The following is a 22,114-nucleotide window of genomic DNA, read 5'->3' as shown; positions in this document are numbered from 1 at the left end:
CAGGCCTAGGCACCCTACCCGTGCACAAATTTGTGCACCAAGCCTCTAGTCTAAATAATAGGGTATAAGAACCTGCCCTACAGAAGTACCTGCATGAATGCACACACTATACCAACATTGAAATTTATTGCAATTTTGTTTATAATGTTAAAAATTGGCAACAATGTAAGTGCCCATCAAGATGGGAATGACTAAATTCATTTTGATACATCTATACCATAACACTATACAACTGTTAAAAAGTATCAGATTTGTGTGTCCTGGCATGAAAAATGTTCTACCTATAATAATAGAAGGGTAATATGCTAATTTGACCGGATGTCTTCCGATGTCATTCCGGACGTCCTTCCTGACTAAGCCGGGGCCGGAGGGAAGCCAGCCTGGGTCCCAGGTGCCTGCAGGAGGCTGGAGGAGGGAAGCAGCCAGGGTCCTGGGTGCAGGAGGGAAGCCGGTGCCAGCGGCTGGGGGAAGGAAGGCCTACTCTTGCATGAATTTTCATGCACCAGGCCTCTAGTTTATACATAATGAAAAAAATATATATTTAATGAAAAAATGCAAGCTGTAGAATGCACTGGACAGATTGGGCTGGCAGCTAAGCAAAGCCAGTGTGGCCTCACTGCTTGCTCAAGCCGCAGTCCCACCGTCCGATGCAGGACCAGGGTAGGGGCGGGGCCTGCTCAGGCAGCTGTTCAGGGACCCAGCCTCCTTCTATCGCCAACACATGTCCCCGCAGAAATAGAAGAGTGCGAGCAGAGGGCAGGTGTGGGAGAGTGCTCAGGGCTGGGCACGGAAGCGGCAGTCACTATTTCAGCCGCATTCCACAGCCCGCTGTCCACGCGGCCACACCTCACCGCTGGGGGGAGGGGGGGGCGGGGGGAGGCCTGGGGGCCGTGCCCAGCAAATGGCTTGGTGAGCATTTAGCCAGCATCTGTCATGCGAACCGGTACGTACCATTGAAACCCACTTGTATAAAATACCCGTTCGTGAGCGCATGGATGTATTTTAACAGGAAAAATCTGGAAGGTAGACAGTCAACGGTTCCCCCTCGTGAGTGGAGACCTTCACGCTCGTTTCATCGCTCTGTGTGCTGCTGTTCTAACGATGGCACGTAGTTTCTGTGATTGACACGGAAGGATTTGTAAAATGACAGTATGCTGCTTTTTCTAGATGACTTGAAGCCAGGAGTTCAGATTCCAAATGCTCACTGCGGGGCAGAGGAGGCGGTGGGCGTGTGCCTGCTGTTGCCTCACCACCCTGTACATTTCTTGCACAATTTCCTCCTGCGACAGGCCATCTGCTGTGTTTATCGAGCTGTTTGAGGAAGCGACAGCACCCCCTGACACCGGCAGCGCAACCGCCCCACAGCAACCAGGTCCTCAAAGCTGTGGTCACCGTGGGCCCCTGAGAAGGCGTCCGCTCCTGCCAGCGTTTGAGCACTCAGCACAGAGCCCGAGTAAACAGATAGAGCATCTTCCACGCCAGTCCCCACTGGGGCGAGCCAGGCGGGGGTCCCGCCCAGCCCGCCTGCTGCCTGCTCTGCGGGATCCGCCTGGGAGATGCTCGGTTCCAGTTTCCACGCCGGAGACGGCCCAGACATCGGCCCCCGCCCCCTCCAGGACGCCTGAGCACACTTCCCCAGTTCCCTGAGCACAGACACCGGGTCAGGAAGAAGCCATGGGGCGGGGGGGCTAGGGTGTGGGGGGCTGCAGGGCCCTCCTGCTCCCAAGAAGGAATAATGAGCAACATCTCAGCAAAAACAAATCATAGCGCCATTTAGAGTCACCGAAGCACTTGTTTCCTCTACGTGGACTTTCCTGTTGCTCCAAACAGAAACGAATTCCACACCCCGACAGCCAGCGGGCACCCCGACAGCCAGCGGGCACCCCGACAGCCAGCGGGCACCCCTGCTGGACCGTCCACTGCAGCCACTTCGTAGAAGCGTTGACAGGGACCCGAGAGTCCACCCCCAGGCTCCCCGGAGCTCCTGGAGACTAGGCCGCACTCATCTTTGTTTTGGGGTTTTTTAAATTAATTTATTTTGTTTAATTTTTATGTTGCTTTTTAGATTGATTTCAGAGAGAGGAAGAGAGAGGGAGAGATAGAAACATCAATGATGAGAGTCATTGATTGACTGCCTCCTGCATGCCCCCTGCTGGGGATCGAGCCTGCAACCGGGCATTCACCCTGACTGGGAACTGAACCCTGACCTCCTGGTTCATGAGTGGAAGCTCAACCACTGAGCCACACTGGCTGGCCAAGTCACAGCTCTACCCCCTGGACTGCTGGATAGGCCTGTGACTCAAACGAGGCGAATGAGAGCCTGCTGGTCCCAACTCTGCCACCGTGGGGGGCAGGAGCCCCAGAGCCGACCAGAAAGCACTGCGGCTGATTCCCAGCCTAAAGGGGGCCATGCAGTCCCGGCTGCGCCGCAGGTCTGCTAGTGGGATGGCCAACACGCCCCGCTTTTGCCCTCATCCAGCTGAGCCGGTTTCTGACAGTGAAAGCAGGGGGTCCTGAGCAGCACAGGGAGCTGGCCCCCCTGGGGAGGGAGTCCCCACAGAAGTGACACTCACATCGAGAAGCCAAAGATGACTAGGAAGCAGCTGGGTGGAGGGGAAGGGAGAGAATATTCTAGCCCAGCGGTTCTCAACCTGTGGGTCGCGACCCATTTGGGGGTTGAACGACCCTTTCACAGGGGTCACCTAAGACCATCGGAAAACACATATATAATTACATATTGTTTTTGTGATGAATCACTATGCTTTAATGATGTTCAATTTGTAACAATGAAAATACATCCTGCATATCAGATATTTACATTAGGATACATAACAGTAGCAAAATTACAGTTATGAAGTAGCAACGAAAATAATTTTATGGTTGGGGTCACCACAACATGAGGAACTGAATTAAGGGGTCGCGGCATGAGGAAGGTTGAGAACCACTGTTCTAGACAGAAACACTGTTGACGAATAAGCTTCATGAAACAAGTGTCCTGGGCCCTTAGGCATAGTAATGGCCAGTGGGAAAGTACTTTGTTGTTTGAAAAATCCCTGGTCACCTGATACGTCATGGTTTATTAAATACAGTTGGTTATAATCGAACGAACCCCTGGCTGGGCCTATTATTCAGTTTGATTATCTGCTTTGCTCCGAGGATTTTGGACCTAAAATCCTGGCCCTTCTTAGCTCAGAAACTGCAGGAATTGGGGGCCACTGTGGGAATGCTGGGAGGTGGGCCCGGTGCCAGTCTTGCCAGGCGATGAAACTGCCAAGGAAGCTGGGCAGTGCCACTCTGGCTCAGAGCCGCCGTTCATCAGGTCGAGGAGAGAAATGGATTTGTCAATCTTTGGCTTTGCCCTCGACCCCAAGAGGGCTGGGCCTGACGCCTGGAGGTGCCCGCCATCTCCGCCCGCTCAGCGAGAATCAGCGAACCCAGCAGAGTGTGGGGAGATGCAAATAGGAATTTCTTGCAACATCAACCACCTTTCCTTCTCCCTGCACCTCTCAGAGATCCTGTCCCAGCCCCAGATCATTAATTTACATGTTTTGAGGGAAGCAGGTGGGGGGAACTAGCTGAGCTGGTTTTGTGTTACTTCTTTATATTCTCTCTTGGGGTCAAGAACAGCGAGCAGGGGGCAGGAGATTTTCCCATAGACGATCCCTTGCGTTACTAAAATTTGCTTTTGTCAATAGTTGTCTTATACGATTTATTCTGATGCCGCAGAATATGAACTTTTCGGAGGAAGAATCAATGGTGTACAGGGCCCGCAGCAGCTAACACAGCGCCTCCTCCAGGAGGATCTCTGGTCCTTCATTCAGTGACTTTTGCCAAACCCATCCCTGTGCTCTAAAAGGCCCACAGAGCTCCAGACTGGAGGGGTCATTGTGTCCTAAAGGGCTGGGTCCAGGCCTTAGCATGGAGACTCTGGGGAATCCGGGGATACTGAGCGCTGGGTGGAGTCACGCCCAGACCTGGCCAGGTGGCTTCTGCCTTCGGGGTTTACTGAGCCTCAGAAGGGGGAGGGGAAGGTAAGATCCGACCGAACCCCTGGTCAGGTCAGTCCCGGGTCTGGAGCTTCTGGGCTGGCTGGGAGCACTGACTCTTGGTGGGGTCAGGCCTAGGCCTGGCCAGGTGACCGGCTGGCAGGACGGACCAGCCCTGTGCCTTGGCCTGCAGAGGAAGCCGAGTCCTGGCTGATGGTGGGCGGGGATGCGGTGTCAATCCAGGCCCTGCCGTGGAGACTCTGGCCTGTGCAGAATGCGGAGTCCCGGGTGGGTGTCCACCCCAGGTCCTGGCTGAAGGCGCCAAGCCAGTGGTTCTCAACCTTCTGGCCCTTTAAATACAGTTCCTCATGTTGGGACACAACCATACAATTATTTTCATTGCTACTTCATAACTGTCATGTTGCTACTGTGATGAATCGTCATGGAAATATCTGATCTGCAGGATGGTCTTCGGCGACCCCTGTGAAAGGGTCGTTCGACCGCCAAAGGGGTCGCGACCCACAGGTTGACAACCGCTGCTCCAAGCGGTCAGGGGGCGGGTGGGGGGTTAGCCCCAGCACTGGCGTGGAGACTCCAGGCCGGCAGGGGGCGCTGCGTCCCGGGCGGGAGGCGCAGAGCGGCTCCGGGCCGGCGGGGGGCGCTGGCGCGCGGCGGCGCGGCGGCCGCCCGGCAGGTGGCGCTCTGGCCGCGGCCGAGGCCCGGCGGGCGGCGGCGGCGCGGCGCTGCGCCGGCTCGCGGGCCTGGGGAAGCGGCAGCGGCGGCGGCGGCGGCGGCGACGGGACCGGAGAAGGCGGAGCGGCGGCTGGCGGCGGGAGCGGCGGCCCGGGGCGGGCAGGAGCGCGCCAGCCGAGCGCACAGGCCGCGGCCCGCGGAGCCCGCCATGCCGGCGCGGGTGTGAGGCGCGGCGAGTCAGGGCCGAGGCGAGCGGCGGCCGCGCCGGCTGGGCTTCCCGCAGCGGCGCGGCCGGGCCCGAGGAGCGGCGGCCTCGGCCTCCGGCGCAGCCCGGAAATGTCCGGCAGGATCGAGAAAGCAGGTGAGGCGCGGGGGGCCGGGGCGGGCGGGCGGGCGGAGGGAGGGAGCCGCCGGGCCTGCTCGGGCGCCTCCGCCGTCGCTCGCCTCCGAGGCCGCGCAGGCGGCGCCCCGCGCTCTCCAGGGCGCACGGCCGGCCGCGGGCTCGGGGGGCCGGGCGGCTCGGGGACGCGGCCCCGCGGCCGGGGTTCGGGCCCGGCCGGCCGCTCGGCCTCCGCGGGGCTCGCAGACCACGGCTCGGAGCCGGGGCGGGGAAGGGGCGCCGGCCGCGTGTCCCGGCGGCTGCCACGCCGGGCGTTCGCCTCGCCGCCGGAGCGAGGCTGAGCCCTAGACAATGTGTCACTCGCCGCGAGCGGGGTTTACGTTTAACCAGAAGCGTCTGCGTCGGCGGCTTCAAAGGACGCAGCCGGCGGCGCCTGGCGTTTCGGGGCTCGGCCGAGGCTTCCCGCTCCCGGCGCCGCTGGGGACGCAGGGCTGCGGGCGCCGGCCGGGGCGCGGGGAGGTGATGTCTGCCGCCAGCCGCCTCCTTTGTGTGCCCCTGGAGCTCAGAGCCGCCTCCCGCCCGCCTGGCGCTCGCCGGCACCGGGAGTGGTCTCCCCAAGGACTCGGTGAGGCTCGGGGCTCCCGAGCCAGCGACACCTTGCAGGGCGAGCCCTTGGGCCTGAGGCGAGGCGGGCGGGCAGCCCCGGGCTCCCGTGTGAGCGGGGCTGCTGGTCCCGACAGCCCGGGTGGCGGACCTGGGGTGCCCCCGGAGCGTGGCCTGGCCGCCGAGCCCGGGAGGCAGGCGTTCGCGGGGCTGCAGCGGGGAGGTTGCACGGACTTGGGAGTTGCTGGTGCTCCCCGGGTACCCCGGGATACTTTGCTGCGATGCGCCCGGGAGCGGACCCAGAAGGCAGTGCAACTTGCAGGCTGTGGTTTAAGCACAGGAAGGGCATTTTTTTTTTGTAGCCTTTATTGAGGGTTTTCTATATATCCGGCTCCGTGCTAAGCATTTTAAACGTGTTGCTTAGTAAACCCTTGCAGATTCTCTGTGAGCGCGAGCGTGGTCCCCGGCTTTCAGGCTCGGGGCCTCGCAGTGAGCTGCTGCAGGCCACCCAGCAAGAGAGCAGCCGCCGGGCATGGAGGCCTGGGCTCTGCCCAGCGGCCCAGAGGCCTTCCTCGGTCGCAGGGCCCTCGGGTCCAGGCGCTGCTTCCTGGGCGCCCTCCTTGCTCTCCAGCCCTTGACCAGTGGCCACGAGTTGCCGCCCTGCACCTGTGCTGTTCCCGAAATATCGGTTAATCTGTGAAGCATTTCTCAGGAGCCCTCCGCGTGGTGGGAAACTTGGATAATTTACTTGCTTTGACTCGGGGTATGTCCATTGTCAGAAACCTGGAAATCCTGGGAAAGTAACAGCGAAATGAAAAGCACCTGTCGTCCCAGAGCTGCTCCCACGGCTCAGACCCCCCCCCCCCCCAAGGGGTGCATTTCCCTTTGCCTTCTCATCACCTGGAACCCGAGGCCTCAGGCCAGTGTCTGGCAGCGTAGTTTCCCCGTGGGCCTTCTCAGGCACCTCCCTCTCCAGGCGCTGCCCTGAGGTGCCAAGAGCTGGAAGTGCCTCACTCACAGCCGTCAGGGGAGCTCAGCGCAGCCCTGCAGCCAAGGTGCACCCTCCTCGGGTCTGCTGGTCGTTGGACGTGGACGTCCCCTTGCATTTCGACGAGATTCCCAGTTGAGTTTCTGTTGGATTTCTGCACGGACCTGCTGGTGAGCTGCCAGCAGAGCGTTTCGTGCCAAGGAAAGGCCCTTGGGTGCAGCAGGGCTCCCGTTAGCAAGTGAGCAGCCCGGTTAGTCACGGAGCCTGACGCCCAGCAGTCACTGTTACTCGGGTCTGTTGACTTGAAGCAACAGAAGTGTTGCTCACACGTGGCCATAATCCCTTCCTCCTGACTAGAGAAGGCCTTGCACTTCTCAGGTGTTAAGGAACCCAGGGTTTTGAGTGTAAGAGAAAGCTATCCATCTGTAGGGCCCTGCGATGCGCCCATTCTTCCATCCGGACCGTCCTTGGTGAGCAGCGGCCGCCTCAGCCTCCGGGGGAGGTCTTGGGGCTGCCCTGCTGGTCCTCAGTCCATTGAGTCACTCAGCAGTGCTTGGCGTGGGTATTGCCCTCTGCCCTCCTGTGAGGCCTGCCATCGCATAGGGACACAGGAAGGCAAGCCTCTGATCGGGCCGCTCCCAGTCGTCTGCCCCGGGCCTCATGGGGGATGAGGACACCCTGGGTTCCAGAGGGCGGCAGAGGGTCGGTTTGCTGACTGGGCCTGTCCAGTTCGGCGTGGTGGAGGAGGGCTGACCGGAGGGCCAGGAAGAAGGGCGGGGTGGAGGGGGCTTTCCTGGTGTCTTTCACAGATAATGAGGAGGTAGAGGGGAGAGTGGAGCCAGAAGGGTTAGGGGAGCTGGATTAGGGAGCTCCGGGGTGCGCTTGTGGGCAGAACTGGCCAGGAGTGGGGGTGGGTCCTCAGGAACCCAGAGGGACTTGTTCTGAAAGGGAACGTGGCTGTGGGTGGGCACAGAGGTGGTGGGACTCAGCTGCTCATGCTTCCAGCAAACACGGGGAGGGGGGAGGAGCTCATGCCCTCACGGTTCCGTAGCGAAGCAGCTGTTGCCCGTGAGTGGAGGGGACAGACTGGTGGCTGTGGGCTGGATTCCATCCACAGATGTGTTGTGTTTGATCTGCGTGTTCTTGAAGAGAAAAGAGAGAATTGATGGCCAATATTTAAAATCAGGAAGTCGGTCAGAAATCTCAGGTTTCTGGTTCTCTTGAAAACTGAGACTCTCTGGTAGCTCTGAGCCCTGTTCCTCTGTGGCAGCCAAGGGGGCCCTGTCCTGCCGCCAGCCATCACCCGTTTCCCGCCTGGACCATTGACATTTGAGTTTGCATCCCCTTTCCTTGGCTTTCCATCCGCACTGAAAGCTTTGCCCCGTTCCTTCATTGATGTATTCCTCGATTTCCTGGTTGAGCTGCTCTGTCAGGTGCCGGACGAGGCTCTGGGGATCCAGTGGGACCACAGCAGACAATGCAGAGGCGCTGGGAGGTCATGAGGCGTCACATCAGCCTTCCGGTGGAGGGTGTCAGGGATACCCCTCTGAGGAACGGAGGTGAGCCGTGGAGCATGAGGCGCGTTAGCTGGCACCGCCGTGGGGGCGGGGAAGAGGGGCTTCCCTTTCACCCATGCTCTCAGCTGCTCACACATCCCTTCCTGCCTCAGCTATCCAGCACCCCCTCAGGCTTGGAGTTCTCCACCCCTGCTCCTGGGCCCTCCCTTCTGCCTGGGGCTGACAAGATAGCCGCCACAGAGACGGGAATGCACAGACGGGAGGGAGTGTTGTGACCGGCTCTGGGTTCCCCGCAGACCTCGGTGTGGAGACGTTTCGCTGTTAGGACCTCTGGCAGCTGGGCAGGCTCGGGGCCAGGGCAGGTGAAGCGGAGGGCTCACCCGGGCACCCACGCCTGTGGACAGGATTAATACGGTGTCAGACTCAAGCGCCATGTTTTTCAAATGGCTGAGGATGCTTTTATTATAATTTAGAAAAATTTGCACCAACTGCATTCATAGTAACTTGTTGTTATGAATTTTCTCAGAATAGATAGAAAGTACTTGTACTGTCACATGGGCTGCCTTTGTTTTGGCCTAGGAAAGAGTCCTTGTGGATCAGCAGTCACTGTATTTCGATCAACTTTTAAAAATTTAATTTAATTTTAAAAAATCTTTATTGTTGAGAGTATTACGTATGTTCTCTTTTTCCCCCAGTGACGTCTCCCACCCTGCCCCCACCTCCTACCCCAGGCTCCCCCACCCCACCCCAGGCCTTCACCACCCTATTGTCTGTGTCCATGGGTTATGCATATATGCATATGAGGTCATTGGTTTGTCTCTTCCCACCCCCCTGATCAATTTCTCACTCCTCAAACCTTCCACTTCCTTTTCCTCCACCTTAGCAATCTCTGTGGTCAGAGTATCCAGGCTACAGTGGGGCATGTTAGGGCCCTTGGTGTCATTCGTCCACTCGCTGTTGCAGCAGTTCCTGAGCCCCTCCTCCCTGGCTAACACTGACGCCTGGCCTCCCCTGTCACAGTCCAGGGGGACACCAAAACAGTCTTGGGCATTTCCAGTGTCCTATGGCTTTCAGAGCGCACTGATGGATGCCCTCATTCTCGATCTCCCCAGCATCCTGAGGGCTGAAGCCGGGCTGGTTATCCCCATTTTGCCAGGGAAGTTTGGTGACTTGCCCAGGTCACAGCCCTAGCCTGTTTCTGCCTTTACAGAGCACCGCTTAGAGCCTTTCGTGTTGCTGAGGACACAGCTTTCTATCTTAATGCGTCTTCCTGTGTCTTTCTTTCTGACCCCTCCCCCCCCCTCCCCAAATATTCTTAGTTAAATTAAGGAAGGCCCAGAGTGGTTTTTAGCCTGCATGTGGTATTACTAATACTAATAACACTAGCAGTACTATAAGGAGGTAAGGAAGAGCATGAACACTAGCTAAATATGTTTTTTAAAACCAACCACAGCAACCCCAAATGTCCCCTGGCCTCCTGAGCCGCTGTTGGCAGAGGTGGTTTGAATGGGATTCCTTGTAGCCAGCAGACCTGATAGGAGGCCTATAAAGATGAGTCATTCATGAGCTTGCAGAAAATCATTTCCCAAATTAGCCCGCACTGGAGAGTGCCTGAGCGCAGGCTGCTCTGACCTCAGCCTAGCTGAATGTGTCCTGGTCGCCATAATAAGATGACGCACTGGAAAGAGTAGCGGCCTGGCAACGCTTCCCGCTACCGCACCCACACAGCCGCCGGCTGGGGCCCTGCTGCAGGGACAGGTGTTCCTCCGCTCCACCCACCTGGCCCAGAGGCTGCTTTATAATTAAAAAACAAACAAAACCCCACTCGGTGAATTACTGGGGAGCCGTTGTTTTAGTTTCTGGTCAGTTGTTTGAGACCAGCTGACTAATAACCTGAGACCGGCATTGTGACCTTGAGCAGTTCTTTCCCTTTTCTGGTCTCATTTTCTCCATCAGCGCCTTAAGCAGGAGGAACTCGAAAATGAGTGCTTCCCCATGTGTGTGCGATGTTTTAAAGCAGTAGCTCCTCTTCGTACACCAGAAGGCCGTTAGGTGATGGGTAACGGGCGCCACTCTGGGCTCAGCTGGGCCCCTGAGGCTCCTGCTGGGTCCTCTGCGAGCACAGTGTGAAAACCCACTTCCTGGATGCTCTCAGCCTCCTCTACCCAACCGACTTCTCGGACTCTGTGCCTTCTCTTCCCCCAGCAGGCAGTCAGTCCATGGGAAGGCCCCAGATAAACACTTTGGGTAGAATAATGTTGTTTAGCTCATTCAGAAACCAAAGCCCCAGTTTCTTTTCTACAAGTTAAAAATCAACAGAGTCTTAAATATAAGACCATCAGCTCCATGAGGGAGGTGCCTGTCTGGTCCGCCATGGGGTTCGCACCACGGCACAGAGTAGGTGCTCAGTAACGCCTTGGAAGAATGAGTGAAGTTGGTCCTGCCATAGAGTGAACTCGGGTTTCTGATTCCAACTGTCACAATTGTCTTTAAAGGGAGCTTCGGGGTCTTGAATTGCCAGTTCATGTTTTGGGTGAATTAGCAGCACCAGTACTCTGGTCGGGGTATGCAGTTAGTTGGGTCTCTGTGTTACCCATATACATTCTGAGGCGAGGCCACGATCAAGTTCCCACAACACTGGAGAGAGCTCTAGGGCGTGCTGAGAGACAGCCCAGACGTCCCTGGCTCGGCAGCTGCCTCTGGTAGAGACGCTTGGCTCTAGGGGGGGCGGGGGGGGGCACAGCACCCAGCTCCCTAGGCACTGCTCCTTCACCTGCAGCAGCTGTGATCCGGCCTCATTTACAAACCAGGGCACATGCCAGCTCTGCCCAGCCCGCCGCCGGCCAAGCACCATGAGAGGAGTCCCCGTCTCCATTTGTTGCTTTCTTCAGGGGCCTCGGTGTCATTTAGGACTAGCTCCCGCACCATCAGCTCTCTTTGAGGTGCTGGAGAGGTAGCTGTCAGGGTTCCCTGGCTCCCCCTTTCTTCTTTGTCAAGGGGCTTAGGAGAGTCTCTCTTGCCGGTTCCTCATCCTTGGTGAGAGAAGATGCAGTGGAGAGCCTTCCCTAATGGATTAGGAACCTGGTCTGGTCCCCGCTGGTCACAGTCCCTCTTTGTCCCCATGCTCCCAGCCTGTGGTTGGGCAGATGGATGATGGTCTCTGAACCGGAGTCCTGACTTGCAGCCTGGACCGCGTCTTCCTAAAGCACTGGGACTGCTTCACAGGCTAAACCAGCCGTGGGCAAACTACGGCCCGCAGGCCGTTTGAAATGAATAAAACTATTGAAAAAAAAGAGCGTACCCTTTTATGTCATGATGTTTACTTTGAATATATATTAGTTCACACAAACACTCCATCCATGCTTTTGTTCCGGCCCTCCGGTCCAGTTTAAGAACCCATTGTGGCCCTCGAGTCAAAAAGTTTGCCCACCCCTGTGCTAAACCCTCGCCCCACCGTGTCTGAGGTGGTCTTTGTCCTCCTCTCCTCGGCTTTCTGCCATGCACACTCACTTTACTGCAAATGAAGTTTTGTGATCGGGAAACACTGCCCTGCTTCTCAAGCATAGAAGCACTGGCCTGTCTATTGTGGGGGCGCGGGGAGGCAGTTAGTGGGGGAACTGGGGGGGCACTTCCCGAGGCTACAGATAGAAGGGTGGAGTTCAGGCGTTTCTAGCTTTCAAAAGTTTATGCCATTGGTTTGAACTTGACAGTCAGGGCTCCCAACCACGCTGTTCAAAGCCAGCCCGCCGTCCCCCTGAGCTTTGGGAGGAGAAAGGGGTGGATGTGGAATGAGAAGAGAGGAAGGACAGCAGGGGTCACTGGCCGGTGTATTTTTATTCCATCCCAAGAGACACCACCTCCGTTTCCCCTTGCAGCGGTGCCGCAGTGTTAATTAAACCATCTTCTTCAGCACTGAAGGTGCGATGCTTTTGTGGCCGTTCCAGGTCCTCGCAGACAAGGAACTTACAAATTCCGTTGAACCCTGCAAGCAGCCTGATTTTAGACCCTTTATATCACCCCCCCACCCCCGATTAATTTTCACAACAAGGTACATTCAGAAATCCTGGAGTTTCGTTGCGTGTGTTCCTTGGCCTGGGCTTTCCTTATCCGTGAGAGCAAACGAGTGTGATCTCCTTGCTAGTTAGTCCCTGTAGTCAGTTCAGAACAGCTGTTTGCAGAGCCGAGCCCAGTCAGCTCTCTTCACTTTGTCTAATCATTTGGTCCTGGAGCGACAGAACCTCCCTGAATTAGCATGACCACACTCCGCTGTGCTTCTGCCCCAGCTTGTCCAGAGCACCTTACAAATATTAATTCTCTGAGCTCATCGGAAAGGCAGATTGAAAGCATGCTTCCCTGCATGATCTGTCCTTGGTTTGTTCATGAGGAGCTGTCTCTATGATTACCCTAAATGAGCAAGGTTGTAGAATGCAAAAAAGGGATTGGGCAGGGACCTGGACTACATTCAGCCGGTGTTGCAGTGAGCACAGAGTTCCCTGGTCCTGGCTTGGAGGGTGAAATCTGTGTACCAGTGAGAAAATCACGTGTCTGAATCATCGGGGCACGTGCACATCACTGTCACTGAGGATGCTTGGAACTGTGGCATCTTCAGGTGATGGAAAGAGAACTGGCCAGAGAGTCTGGCACTGTGGCAGGCCCAGTGTCTTCTGGGCAGGCCTCGGTCCCTTCCTGGACCTTGAACTGCAACACTGCTTCCTGAGCTTTTTAGAAATCCCAAGTCCTGCTTAGGATCTGATGGAAGCTTGTGGACTCTGCCCCCAGGGAGAAAGATTCATTTACATGTGGACATGGTTCTACAAACTCTAAATTCCTGCTATTATATGATACACTAGTAGCCTGGTGCACAAAATTCGTGCACATTAAAAGGGAATTAACTAGCGGAAATATTTTAATATTGCTATTTGCCCTTTATAATAGAAGTGTGAGAGATGAAAGGAAATTAGTAAAATGTATATGAAAATAATATATACATTTATTAATAAACAGTAACAAAAGGATTTAACAACAACAGAGGCATGATATAAAAACAAAAACATGATATGAAAACAACAAAAACATGATATGAAAACAACAGTGATGCAAACAACGACTGATAAAGTGATTAAACTTATTCTAACATCTCCCTGTACACCACATTAAGAGTGAAAACAATTTCAGAGTGCTTGACTAATTTCCCTTGTGATGAAGTATTTAGAACTTTAACTGTAACGTCACATGCTCTTCAAACTCGAGAGAAAGCAACATATAACTAACTGACCATGTGCGAAAACGGGTTCAGGTAGGAATATGCCTACTCTGTCTAGAGTTTGTCCTTATTAATAGTCATCACAAATGCTGGCATCATGGGAAACCGTCATCGAATCAATTTAAATGGGAGGCCAGTGTCAGATGGGGACAAATTAATTCTTAGAATCAGACCAACTTCTCCCTCTGCAGATCCTGTTAATACTTCAGCTTCGGTAATGTTAGGTCGTAATCTTTTGATAATAAATCTGGTACCATTACAAAGACCCCATTTACTATTGAGATTTCTCAATTGCATGATGATTGCACCCACTTTCAATTTTAATTTATGACATGACATTCCCGAAGGAGTAATACTATGATAAATTCGATGGGAAAATTTTCCTTTTCAGCATCATCTGTGGAATTAATGGAATCATTACGCAAATATGTGTGAAAATCTCCATCGAGTATATCCAGAATTTCTTCATTTAATTTTTGAACATGCTCATTTTTTGGACAGAGAATTGCACATTTAGATATATTTTTAACATTACCTATAGATACACTATTTCCAAAGGTAGTTTCAATAATAGATCCATTACAAATCATTTCACAGGGGATTTCAATAATATCCATTCCTAAATGAAAACTGCTATCAAGTGTGCCATCTCCAAGTTTTAGTAACCATCCACTATAAGCAGAATCCTCTGATCTCATATTTGTTGTAAGAGACAACTTTCTGAAACATCCCCAAACATTGCAGTACTTTAAACTTGTTTGTACTATGTATGGCCGATCGCATAGCATGCGGTACAATACTGAGACATTGTCGAAAATTCCCTCCAAGAAGGAGAACTTTCCCACCAAATACAACATTTCAGACTCATAATTTCTCTTAGTAATCTGTCTATGGTGTTTATAGCATGACTGGATGCCATGGCGCATTCATCAATAATGGGAAGTTGGGCCTTTTTAATAGTTTTAGCAACTTCACTCTTTATATTGAGTCTAGAATTGAAGTTTCATTTAATAGAATCAGTAATTTATATTGGGAATGAAAGGTGCTTCCACTGAGAAGTAAATTTGCAGCAATTCCTGTAGACGCTGTGGGTAAAACAGTAACACCACGACCTCTAATATAATGTATTAAAACGTTATACAGATATGCAGGTGAATAGGATTCCTAGCTGGCAGGCCCCTGACAGCAGGCTGGCCACCTGTCAATTCCGTGAGGATGGGGCTCCCTCCTCCCTCCTGTCAGAGTCTGGGGTGCAGCTGAATGGGGTTTCTGGCTGGCAGGCCACTGACAGCAAGCTATCCAACAGCAGATTCTGTGAGGAATGGGGCTGCCTCCTCCCTGCTGTCAGGGTCTGGTTTGAAGGTGGGACTCAGTACTTCCAGCTCCGCTCCGAGGGCAGGTTTCTGCCTGAAACCTTGCCCTCTGGGGGAAACAGCTGGGGGAGGGCACAGCCATTTCTAAGATGACCCCTGCAGGACTGACTTCCTTCCGGTTGGTTGAGCTTCTGAACGTGATGTTACACCCAGGGTTTTTATATAAGTAGATAATAATTTACAACAAACTCCCCAGGTCTTGGAAAGCTCGAATGGAATCTTGGGCATCTGAAGTCATCAGGATTTGATTTCTCCTGGTTCACTCAGACCTGAATTCAGGTACTAGTCAATAATTATACATTCCTGGAGTTTGGTAAGGATTTCATGAGATGATGCTTGCAGGCTGCTTAGATAATGTCTATGTGGGCAGAAGGAGAAACCTTTCCCCTTCTGCAAGAGAGTCTTTTTAATTTATGTGCAGGAAAATGGAACTTTTGGGAGATGTACAGTTCTCTGAACTTTCACTCACTTGTAGTTTTGTGAAGCTACTAGCACAACGAGGACTGAGATCAATCCTGTCACCCAGGGCGGGGAATGCTTGCTGCCCCTTTGCAGTCACGCTCTTCCTCACCCCTGGCTCCTGGCAATCATCAGTCTGTTTTCCATTCCTGTAGTTTTGCCTTTCCAGAATATAATATGGTATCAGCTTTTGGAAATGTGCTTCTTTTACTCAGCAACACTGCCTTTGAGACTCACAAAGTTATTGTGTTGTTTTTTATTGGAAGTTTCCTTTTTATTTATTTATTTTTTTAAATATATTTTTTATTGATTTTTTACAGAGAGGAAGGGAGAGAGACAGAGAGCCAGAAACATTGATGAGAGAGAAACATCGATCAGCTGCCTCCTGCACATCTCCCACTGGGGATGTGCCCACAACCCAGGCACATGCCCTTGACCGGAATCGAACCCGGGACCCTCCAGTCCGCAGGCCGACGCTCCATCCACTGAGCCAAACCGGTTTCGGCTGGAAGTTTCCTTTTTATAGCTGAGTAGTATTCCATTGCATGGACATAATCACTGTTTATCTGCATGGAATTTGACTTTGGTTAACTAGCTCTGTTTCCTGGAAATAGATAAGATGGCAGTTGACCAATAAAAATCAAACCAATTTAAAAACTTGAGTAGACATCTCCATAGAAGATATGCGAATGACCAACAAACACATGGAAAAATGCTCAACATCACTGATCATTAGGGACGTGCAAATCAAAACCACAGTGAGATTTCACCTCACACCCATTAGGATGGCTACTTTCAAAAGAACAAAAAATAACAAGGGTTGGCAAGGATGTGTAGAAACTGGAACCCTTGTGCACTGGTGGAATGTAAAATGGTACGGCCGCTGTGGAAAACAGTGCGGCGGTTCCTCACAAAAATGAAAAACAGAACTACCATATGATCCAGCAGTTCTGAGCATACACCCACAAGAAATGAAAGCCAGGACTTAAAAAGATATTTGTCCATTCATGTTCATAGCATTATTCACAACCAAAAGGTGCAAGCAGCCCAGGTGTCCATTGATGGATGGTGGGTAAAAAAATGTGGTTGATTCACGGAATGCACTAGTATACATCCTTAAAAAAGAAGGACATTCTGACACCTGCTTCAACATGAATGAGCCCAGAGGACATTATGCCAGTCACAAAAGAAAAATACTGTACAAGTCCACTGGTGTGAGTAGATACCTAAGGGTAATCAGAATCAGAGAGACAGAAAATACTAGTAAGTGTAGTGGTGGTTGCCAGGGGCTGAGGGAAGGGAGAATGGGGAGTTCAAGTTTAACACCTAATTAATGTTTAAGTTCACTTTTGCAAGACAAAAAGAGTTCTTGATAGTAACACAACAGTATGAACGTACTTATTCTGAGATGTACTTATTAAGAGCACACTCTTAAAAATGGTTAAGAATGTAAATTTTATGTTATGTATATTTACCATAATTTGTAAAAAATTACCATGGACAACAAATATTTTTCAGTCTTTACATCATCATTATTTAATCTGAAGAATCTTAATACAATAAATTATATTAGAACCTTAAAAACATGATGACATATGACAACTGTGTTACTGGGACCAATGCTTCTGGTAAACATGCCCTGGTCCAATGCATTCCACCTGGGTGGGGACCGCAGGCGAACTGTGAACACCTGGCGGGCAGCGCGCTCCGCGCCTCTTGAGCGCAGTGACCCGTGCCATTCCGCGTGTCCCTGGAGGGCCCTGTGTGATGCTGAGGTGCTGGCTGCTGGGCAGGAGGCTTTGGAGCCAGGGTGGACCCCGGGCCACCAACTATGGATCCCGTCCCGCTGTGCTGAGCTCCTTCGTGGACTCTCACAGGCTACCGTCCAGAGCTGCCCTCTGGCAACCTTGGTTCCTGTCCTGTATCTGTCTAAATAGGTTGGTGCCAAGAGGGGCTGATGAAGGACAGGGGCCTAAAGAGCCCCAGAGCCTGGGGCGGGGGTAGCCTGGCACGGAGGAGTGCTTACTGCATGTCAGCTACTCACAGACACTGGGACTCCTGGTGGCTTCCATGTGAGGCTCTGCCTGAATCCCCTGGTGGCACGTCCTCTGGGTTAACAGCGCAGATGGCATTTACTCCAGCTCAGTTTGGCGGGGCTCCAGGCTATTGGCCACAGGCGTGAGACAGAGTCACTGACTTGGAGGAGGGGAAGAGAGAGGTTGAGCTCTGAATCAAGATCCAGAAGCAAACTCAAATCTTCTCCAAGAATTTGAAGGTCACAGAGCCTGCCTGGTCGTGATTGCCATGATGGGCTCTCTGGTCCCAGGAGTATCATTAACCCGTTTCTGTATGAATCTTGGATGAAAGGCAGTTACTGTGTTTTTTTGATACCACAGCACCAACACATAGTACTTCCCAGGAAACGAAGAAAAATAAAATACATTAGCAAGATAGACTATGAAACAATGCACTGATTTCAGAAGTTGAACTGAAGAGGGAATTCTTAGAATCAGGGAATTCAATATGAAACATTGGTTCATTCTTTCAGCTGTTTTCTTGAGCACCTACTGTCTACAGCTCCTGGCAGCAGGTGCTGGGATCGTGGGGTGGATAAGCCAGTGCTTCTGCTCTCAAGGCGCTCACTGAGACTGGCCTGAGCTCTCCTTTGGGCGAAACCGGGCCTGTGATTGATGAGTCTGTCTCTGGAGTTTGGCTTATAAATGTAGCTCTGTCCTGGCCTCACAGCGAGATGTCGGGCAGCAGAGGGCCATTACCTGAGGATCACTGTGCCCGTGTAGACTGTGACAGATGGGGTGATGGTCACACATCCTGGCTTCACCTGCTGTCCTGGCACAGTTATTAATAGCACCCTCCTGTCACTCACAGGTGCCCTAGTTTGGATAAGGAAACACTGGGGGAGGAACCACTGAGTTCCACGAGTTTGTGCTGGTGAGGGGCTTGGTCTACCGTGAGAGAACTGAAGCAGGAACACGCCCAGGGCCAAGCCCCTCGAGTCCGCAGGAGGGTCAGCAGAACTGGGGTTTGGTCCCATTCTCCCTGTGGGCAGAGAAGGAAATTACTATTTTTCACTTTAAAAAAGTTTTTCTCTCAATTCCAGGTGGAATTGACAAAATTGGCGTGGGCTTCTCCCTTTCATGGCCTGCAGGCGGGATTTAGTTCTTGGCCAGCCCTGACTGCTGTGACTGCCTTTCTTGTGGGGGTGCTCTGGAATTGGAGGTGGAGGGTGAGTTCTAACCCCTTGTAATTTGCAGGTTAGGTTGGATCCCAAGAAAGATGGCCTGGCCGACTTCACAGTTCCTTTCTGTAGAGTGTCATTCTAGTCCTGCCTGGACAGAGAAACAAAACAGCCTTGTTTGGGTTACAGTATCAATATTCAGTGAGGATTCGCACTTTGTTGTTGTTGACACACCCCTGCCGGAAAGAAGGCAGCTGGTTAACTGTGGAAAAACACCAGCCTGGGGGTCAGTGATTTGGGTTCCCTGGCCATCTGTGAGAGCTGGGGGAATGTCTTCCCTCTCGGGGCCTCCGTTTCCTCATTTCAGAATGGGAGGGTTGGACTAGCTCTGTAGTTCTTAGCTTTTTGGAAATTTTTGAGACTTTAATCAAATGTGGTGGAAAGGTCCATCTGGCCCATCTGACCTTCTGCCATTCACATACCGACAACTAACAGGGCCTTTGCACATGCTGCTCCTGCCTAGAATGCTCTCCACCTCTTTGCTTGGTCACCTCATGCTCATCCTTCAGTCTCGGCCTTCCCTGACCTCCCAGATTAGATTAGGCCACCCTGCTCCATGTGTTCCCTACCCGGAACTTCTCAGCACTGATCGCAGTGGAAACTAAGTGATTCTTTGTGCATGTTATCTGACTCTCCCTGGCCCTGACATTCTGAGATGGTCTGTGGCTAAGAGTATGGCGCAGAGAATCCGACCTCTGCTTCCTGTGACACACTGCGAGAGCTGGGCCTTTGCCTTCAATGATTTCCTCCAGGGCTGGGCAGGAAGTCACTTCAAAGTAGGGCCTTTTTGGCCTCAGAAGATTGGCTACCAGACTTTCTGCCTCAGTGCTCTGCGGGCCTGACCTCCAGGCTGATGGTTCCCCTTTGTTTATGTTCTGGACTGAGCTGGAACTCCCACTTGGAACATTCCCACAGTGCTTGGCGCTTCCTTGTATTGTTGTATTTTTCTCTGGAGGGGAAGTGACCAACATCAGACTTTCCTTCCAGCAGACAAATTCCATGCACAAAGCCTGTGTCGGCCACTGGGGGCGGAGGGCCCTGTCTCGTCGCCTCTGGGGTAGATGTGCACACACAGCGATCGCTGGCCTTTCCCTCTGAGCCATCATTTCTGTGCCTTAATCTCCCTCAAGAAGTGAGCGCCTTGCAGGACTGCCTGGTTTAGCTGTCTTCTGAACCCCCTAGTACAGCGGTTCTCAACCTGTGGGTCGTGAGCCCTTTGGCGGTCGAACGACCCTTTCACAGGGGTCGCCTAAGACCATCCTGCATATCAGATATTTACATGACGATTCATCACAGTAGCAACATGACAGGTATGAAGTAGCAACGAAAATAATTGTATGGTTGGGTCACAGCATGAGGAACTGTATTTAAAGGGCCAGAGGGTTGAGGACCACTGCCCTAGTACCTTGTGCCAAGGGTAGAGCTCTCTGAAACGTTTCAAACCGCAGTAGCCACAACGTTACCTCCCTGGTTTATGTCACTTTCCACAGTCAGAATAGTATTACCATGGGACAAAGGTTTGTAAGTGAAATTTTATTTTATTTGCACTAAGGGAATGAGCTAGTTACCAGAATGTTGCAGTGGGTCTTACTGTGATGTGGAAAAAGGATCCCTTGTGAGGGTGAAGATTTTTCTTTAATGTATTGTATCAAAAGCTGGATGTTTATATACAATAAAATAATACAAACCACAACAGTAGCTATTCTTTAAGAGCATCTGCTGAATGTGAGCAAGTGTTAAACATCATCTTTAATCTCTGGACCACTTTATGAAGTAGGTGGCACAGTAGTACACATTTACACGGGGGGAAAAGTCAGGTCCAGAGAGGTAAGTTCTATCCCAGAGTCGCCCAGCTGTGAAGTCCCCCCACGGAGATTCAGACAGGCCAGCTGTCCTCCTCAACCAGCACCTGCCCACTGCTCTACCGCCTGTGGCCATGAGGAAGTGGATAGCAGGTTTCCTAGCAAAGGAGAAAAATTCTGGGGCTGGATCTGGCTAAGTATGTAGCCTTGATGCACCCTCCACCCCACCCCACCCCACCCTCAGTCCCCATCTGTAAGGTGTGGGAGAGGCTTGTTGGAGTTAGTGACTTGGGCTTGTGACAGTCATGCCACATGACCAAGTTAGTGACTTGGCCAACGTGGTGAAGTGCCATCTGACCGCCAGCAGTGCGTGCACCCACAGCATCCAGCCATGTGTGCGAGGCATGGAGACATCAGACTGGCCACCCAGTGAGCGCTCACTTCTGGGCGCGTTTCCTTTCACTCTTCTTACCCGTGAGAGGCCCAGGTTGTCTCCCGGAGGTGTGCACTGCGATGGGTCCCTTGCCCATTTTGGGTTGTGAATATAGTCACCTTTGGAGATGACTCTAACAGACACTTTCCCAACCAAGCTGGGAAGGACAGGCCATGATCACCTGAGGAGCAGTTGAACCGTAGGCTCTTCTTTTCAAACTGTTCTCTTAAGAAAATGTCTAGTTTGTTTGGAAGGTTCATTAGTAAATCCGTTATTTGGGACTTGGGATGCATTTTTTCAGGGCAACGGCTAAGAATGTGACAGCCCCCAGCTAAGGAAGGGCAGAACCAGGCTGGAGCCCAGCTCCCCAGCTGTGACTGTTGTCCTGGGTGTGCACAGGCGCGCGAGAACTGGCCCAAACACTGTGCTGACTTCAAGGGCTTTACAGACTGATAGGGAAGTAAAGGGACAGGGACGAAACCCCAAGGCGGGAAGCGCAGCCTGCACTGAGAGGCAGGACTGTGGAGGAAACAGGCCCCCACTCCTGGCTCTTGCAGGAAGGAGAGCTTCTTTATGAATTAGAAAGTCTGGTTAACCCATTCTTGGGGGTGGGGGCAGTCAGTGTGTGTGTGTGTGTGTGTGTGTGTGTGAGAGAGAGAGAGAGAGAGAGAGAGAGAGAGAGAGAGAGAGAGAGAGAAAGAGAGGAGAATTCTCATGTGTTCATTTGTTTATCCCTTAATCCGCCCATCTGTTTGTTCAACAGTTATTAAGCACCTACTGTGTGCAGTTACTCTGCTAGTGCTGGGTGGCTTGTGTGCAGAGCATTTGGTAAGTCGTTTACCAAATGTTTGTAATTAAAACTTTCTTTAGGTGAAAGGAGACATTAAGATGCAGGTTTCCAAGGAGAGCCTTTTTGATCTGCTGTGCTTTTGCAAATGTATTGAACTTCATGTCTCGTGGAAGAAATGGGGTCAGCCGTCATACCGGGTTGAACACTTGCCTAAGGAAGATCGTTACGGTATTTAGAAGGAAACGGACATTTCTTCCAGTGTATGGAAAGGGTGGGTGATTATTGGTGGGGGTGGGGGTGGGCCTGAGTTGAAATTGGGTGTTTTACCAGCTGTTGTGTTTCAGTGGCCCCTCTGATGTGGTGGGACTTCAGGCCCCTGATCTTTTCTGGTTGGTGTTTGCAGTTTGATTGGAGGAGAGCTGGGCGGTGCAGTGTGAGGGATGGGCAGCTGGCAGTGGTCCTCACGTGCTGCTCTCTCCCGCCCCATCACTGCGGGAGTGGAATAGGCCTGTGCTGCTACTTGCTTTTCCAAGTTCGGAATCAGAGGCTGTGGTCTTGAAACGTGGTTTCTGGATTGTAGATCAGAAGATGAGGCCTGAAGTGCACGCAGA

The 22,114-nt window shown here is 52.5% G+C and overlaps 1 protein-coding gene across 1 annotated transcript in view; it reads left to right on the top strand.

The window, feature by feature from the left end:
* Positions 1-22,114, top strand: part of RAPGEF1 (Rap guanine nucleotide exchange factor 1) — a gene marked incomplete at its 5' end in the record, with an annotated part of 143,593 nt that overhangs the window by 29,227 nt on the left and 92,252 nt on the right. The window contains one exon of the mRNA XM_081103177.1: positions 4,512-5,040. Coding sequence (XP_080959303.1) covers positions 4,512-5,040 — 529 coding nt within the window. The remainder of the gene's footprint in view (positions 1-4,511; positions 5,041-22,114) is intronic.

The sequence above is a fragment of the Myotis nattereri genome (assembly GCF_964212035.1).
Source record: "Myotis nattereri genome assembly, chromosome: 12".
In the NCBI taxonomy this organism is placed as follows: domain Eukaryota; kingdom Metazoa; phylum Chordata; class Mammalia; order Chiroptera; family Vespertilionidae; genus Myotis; species Myotis nattereri.
Note: the sequence above shows the minus strand (reverse complement) of the source record. Positions and strands in the feature narration are given on the sequence as shown.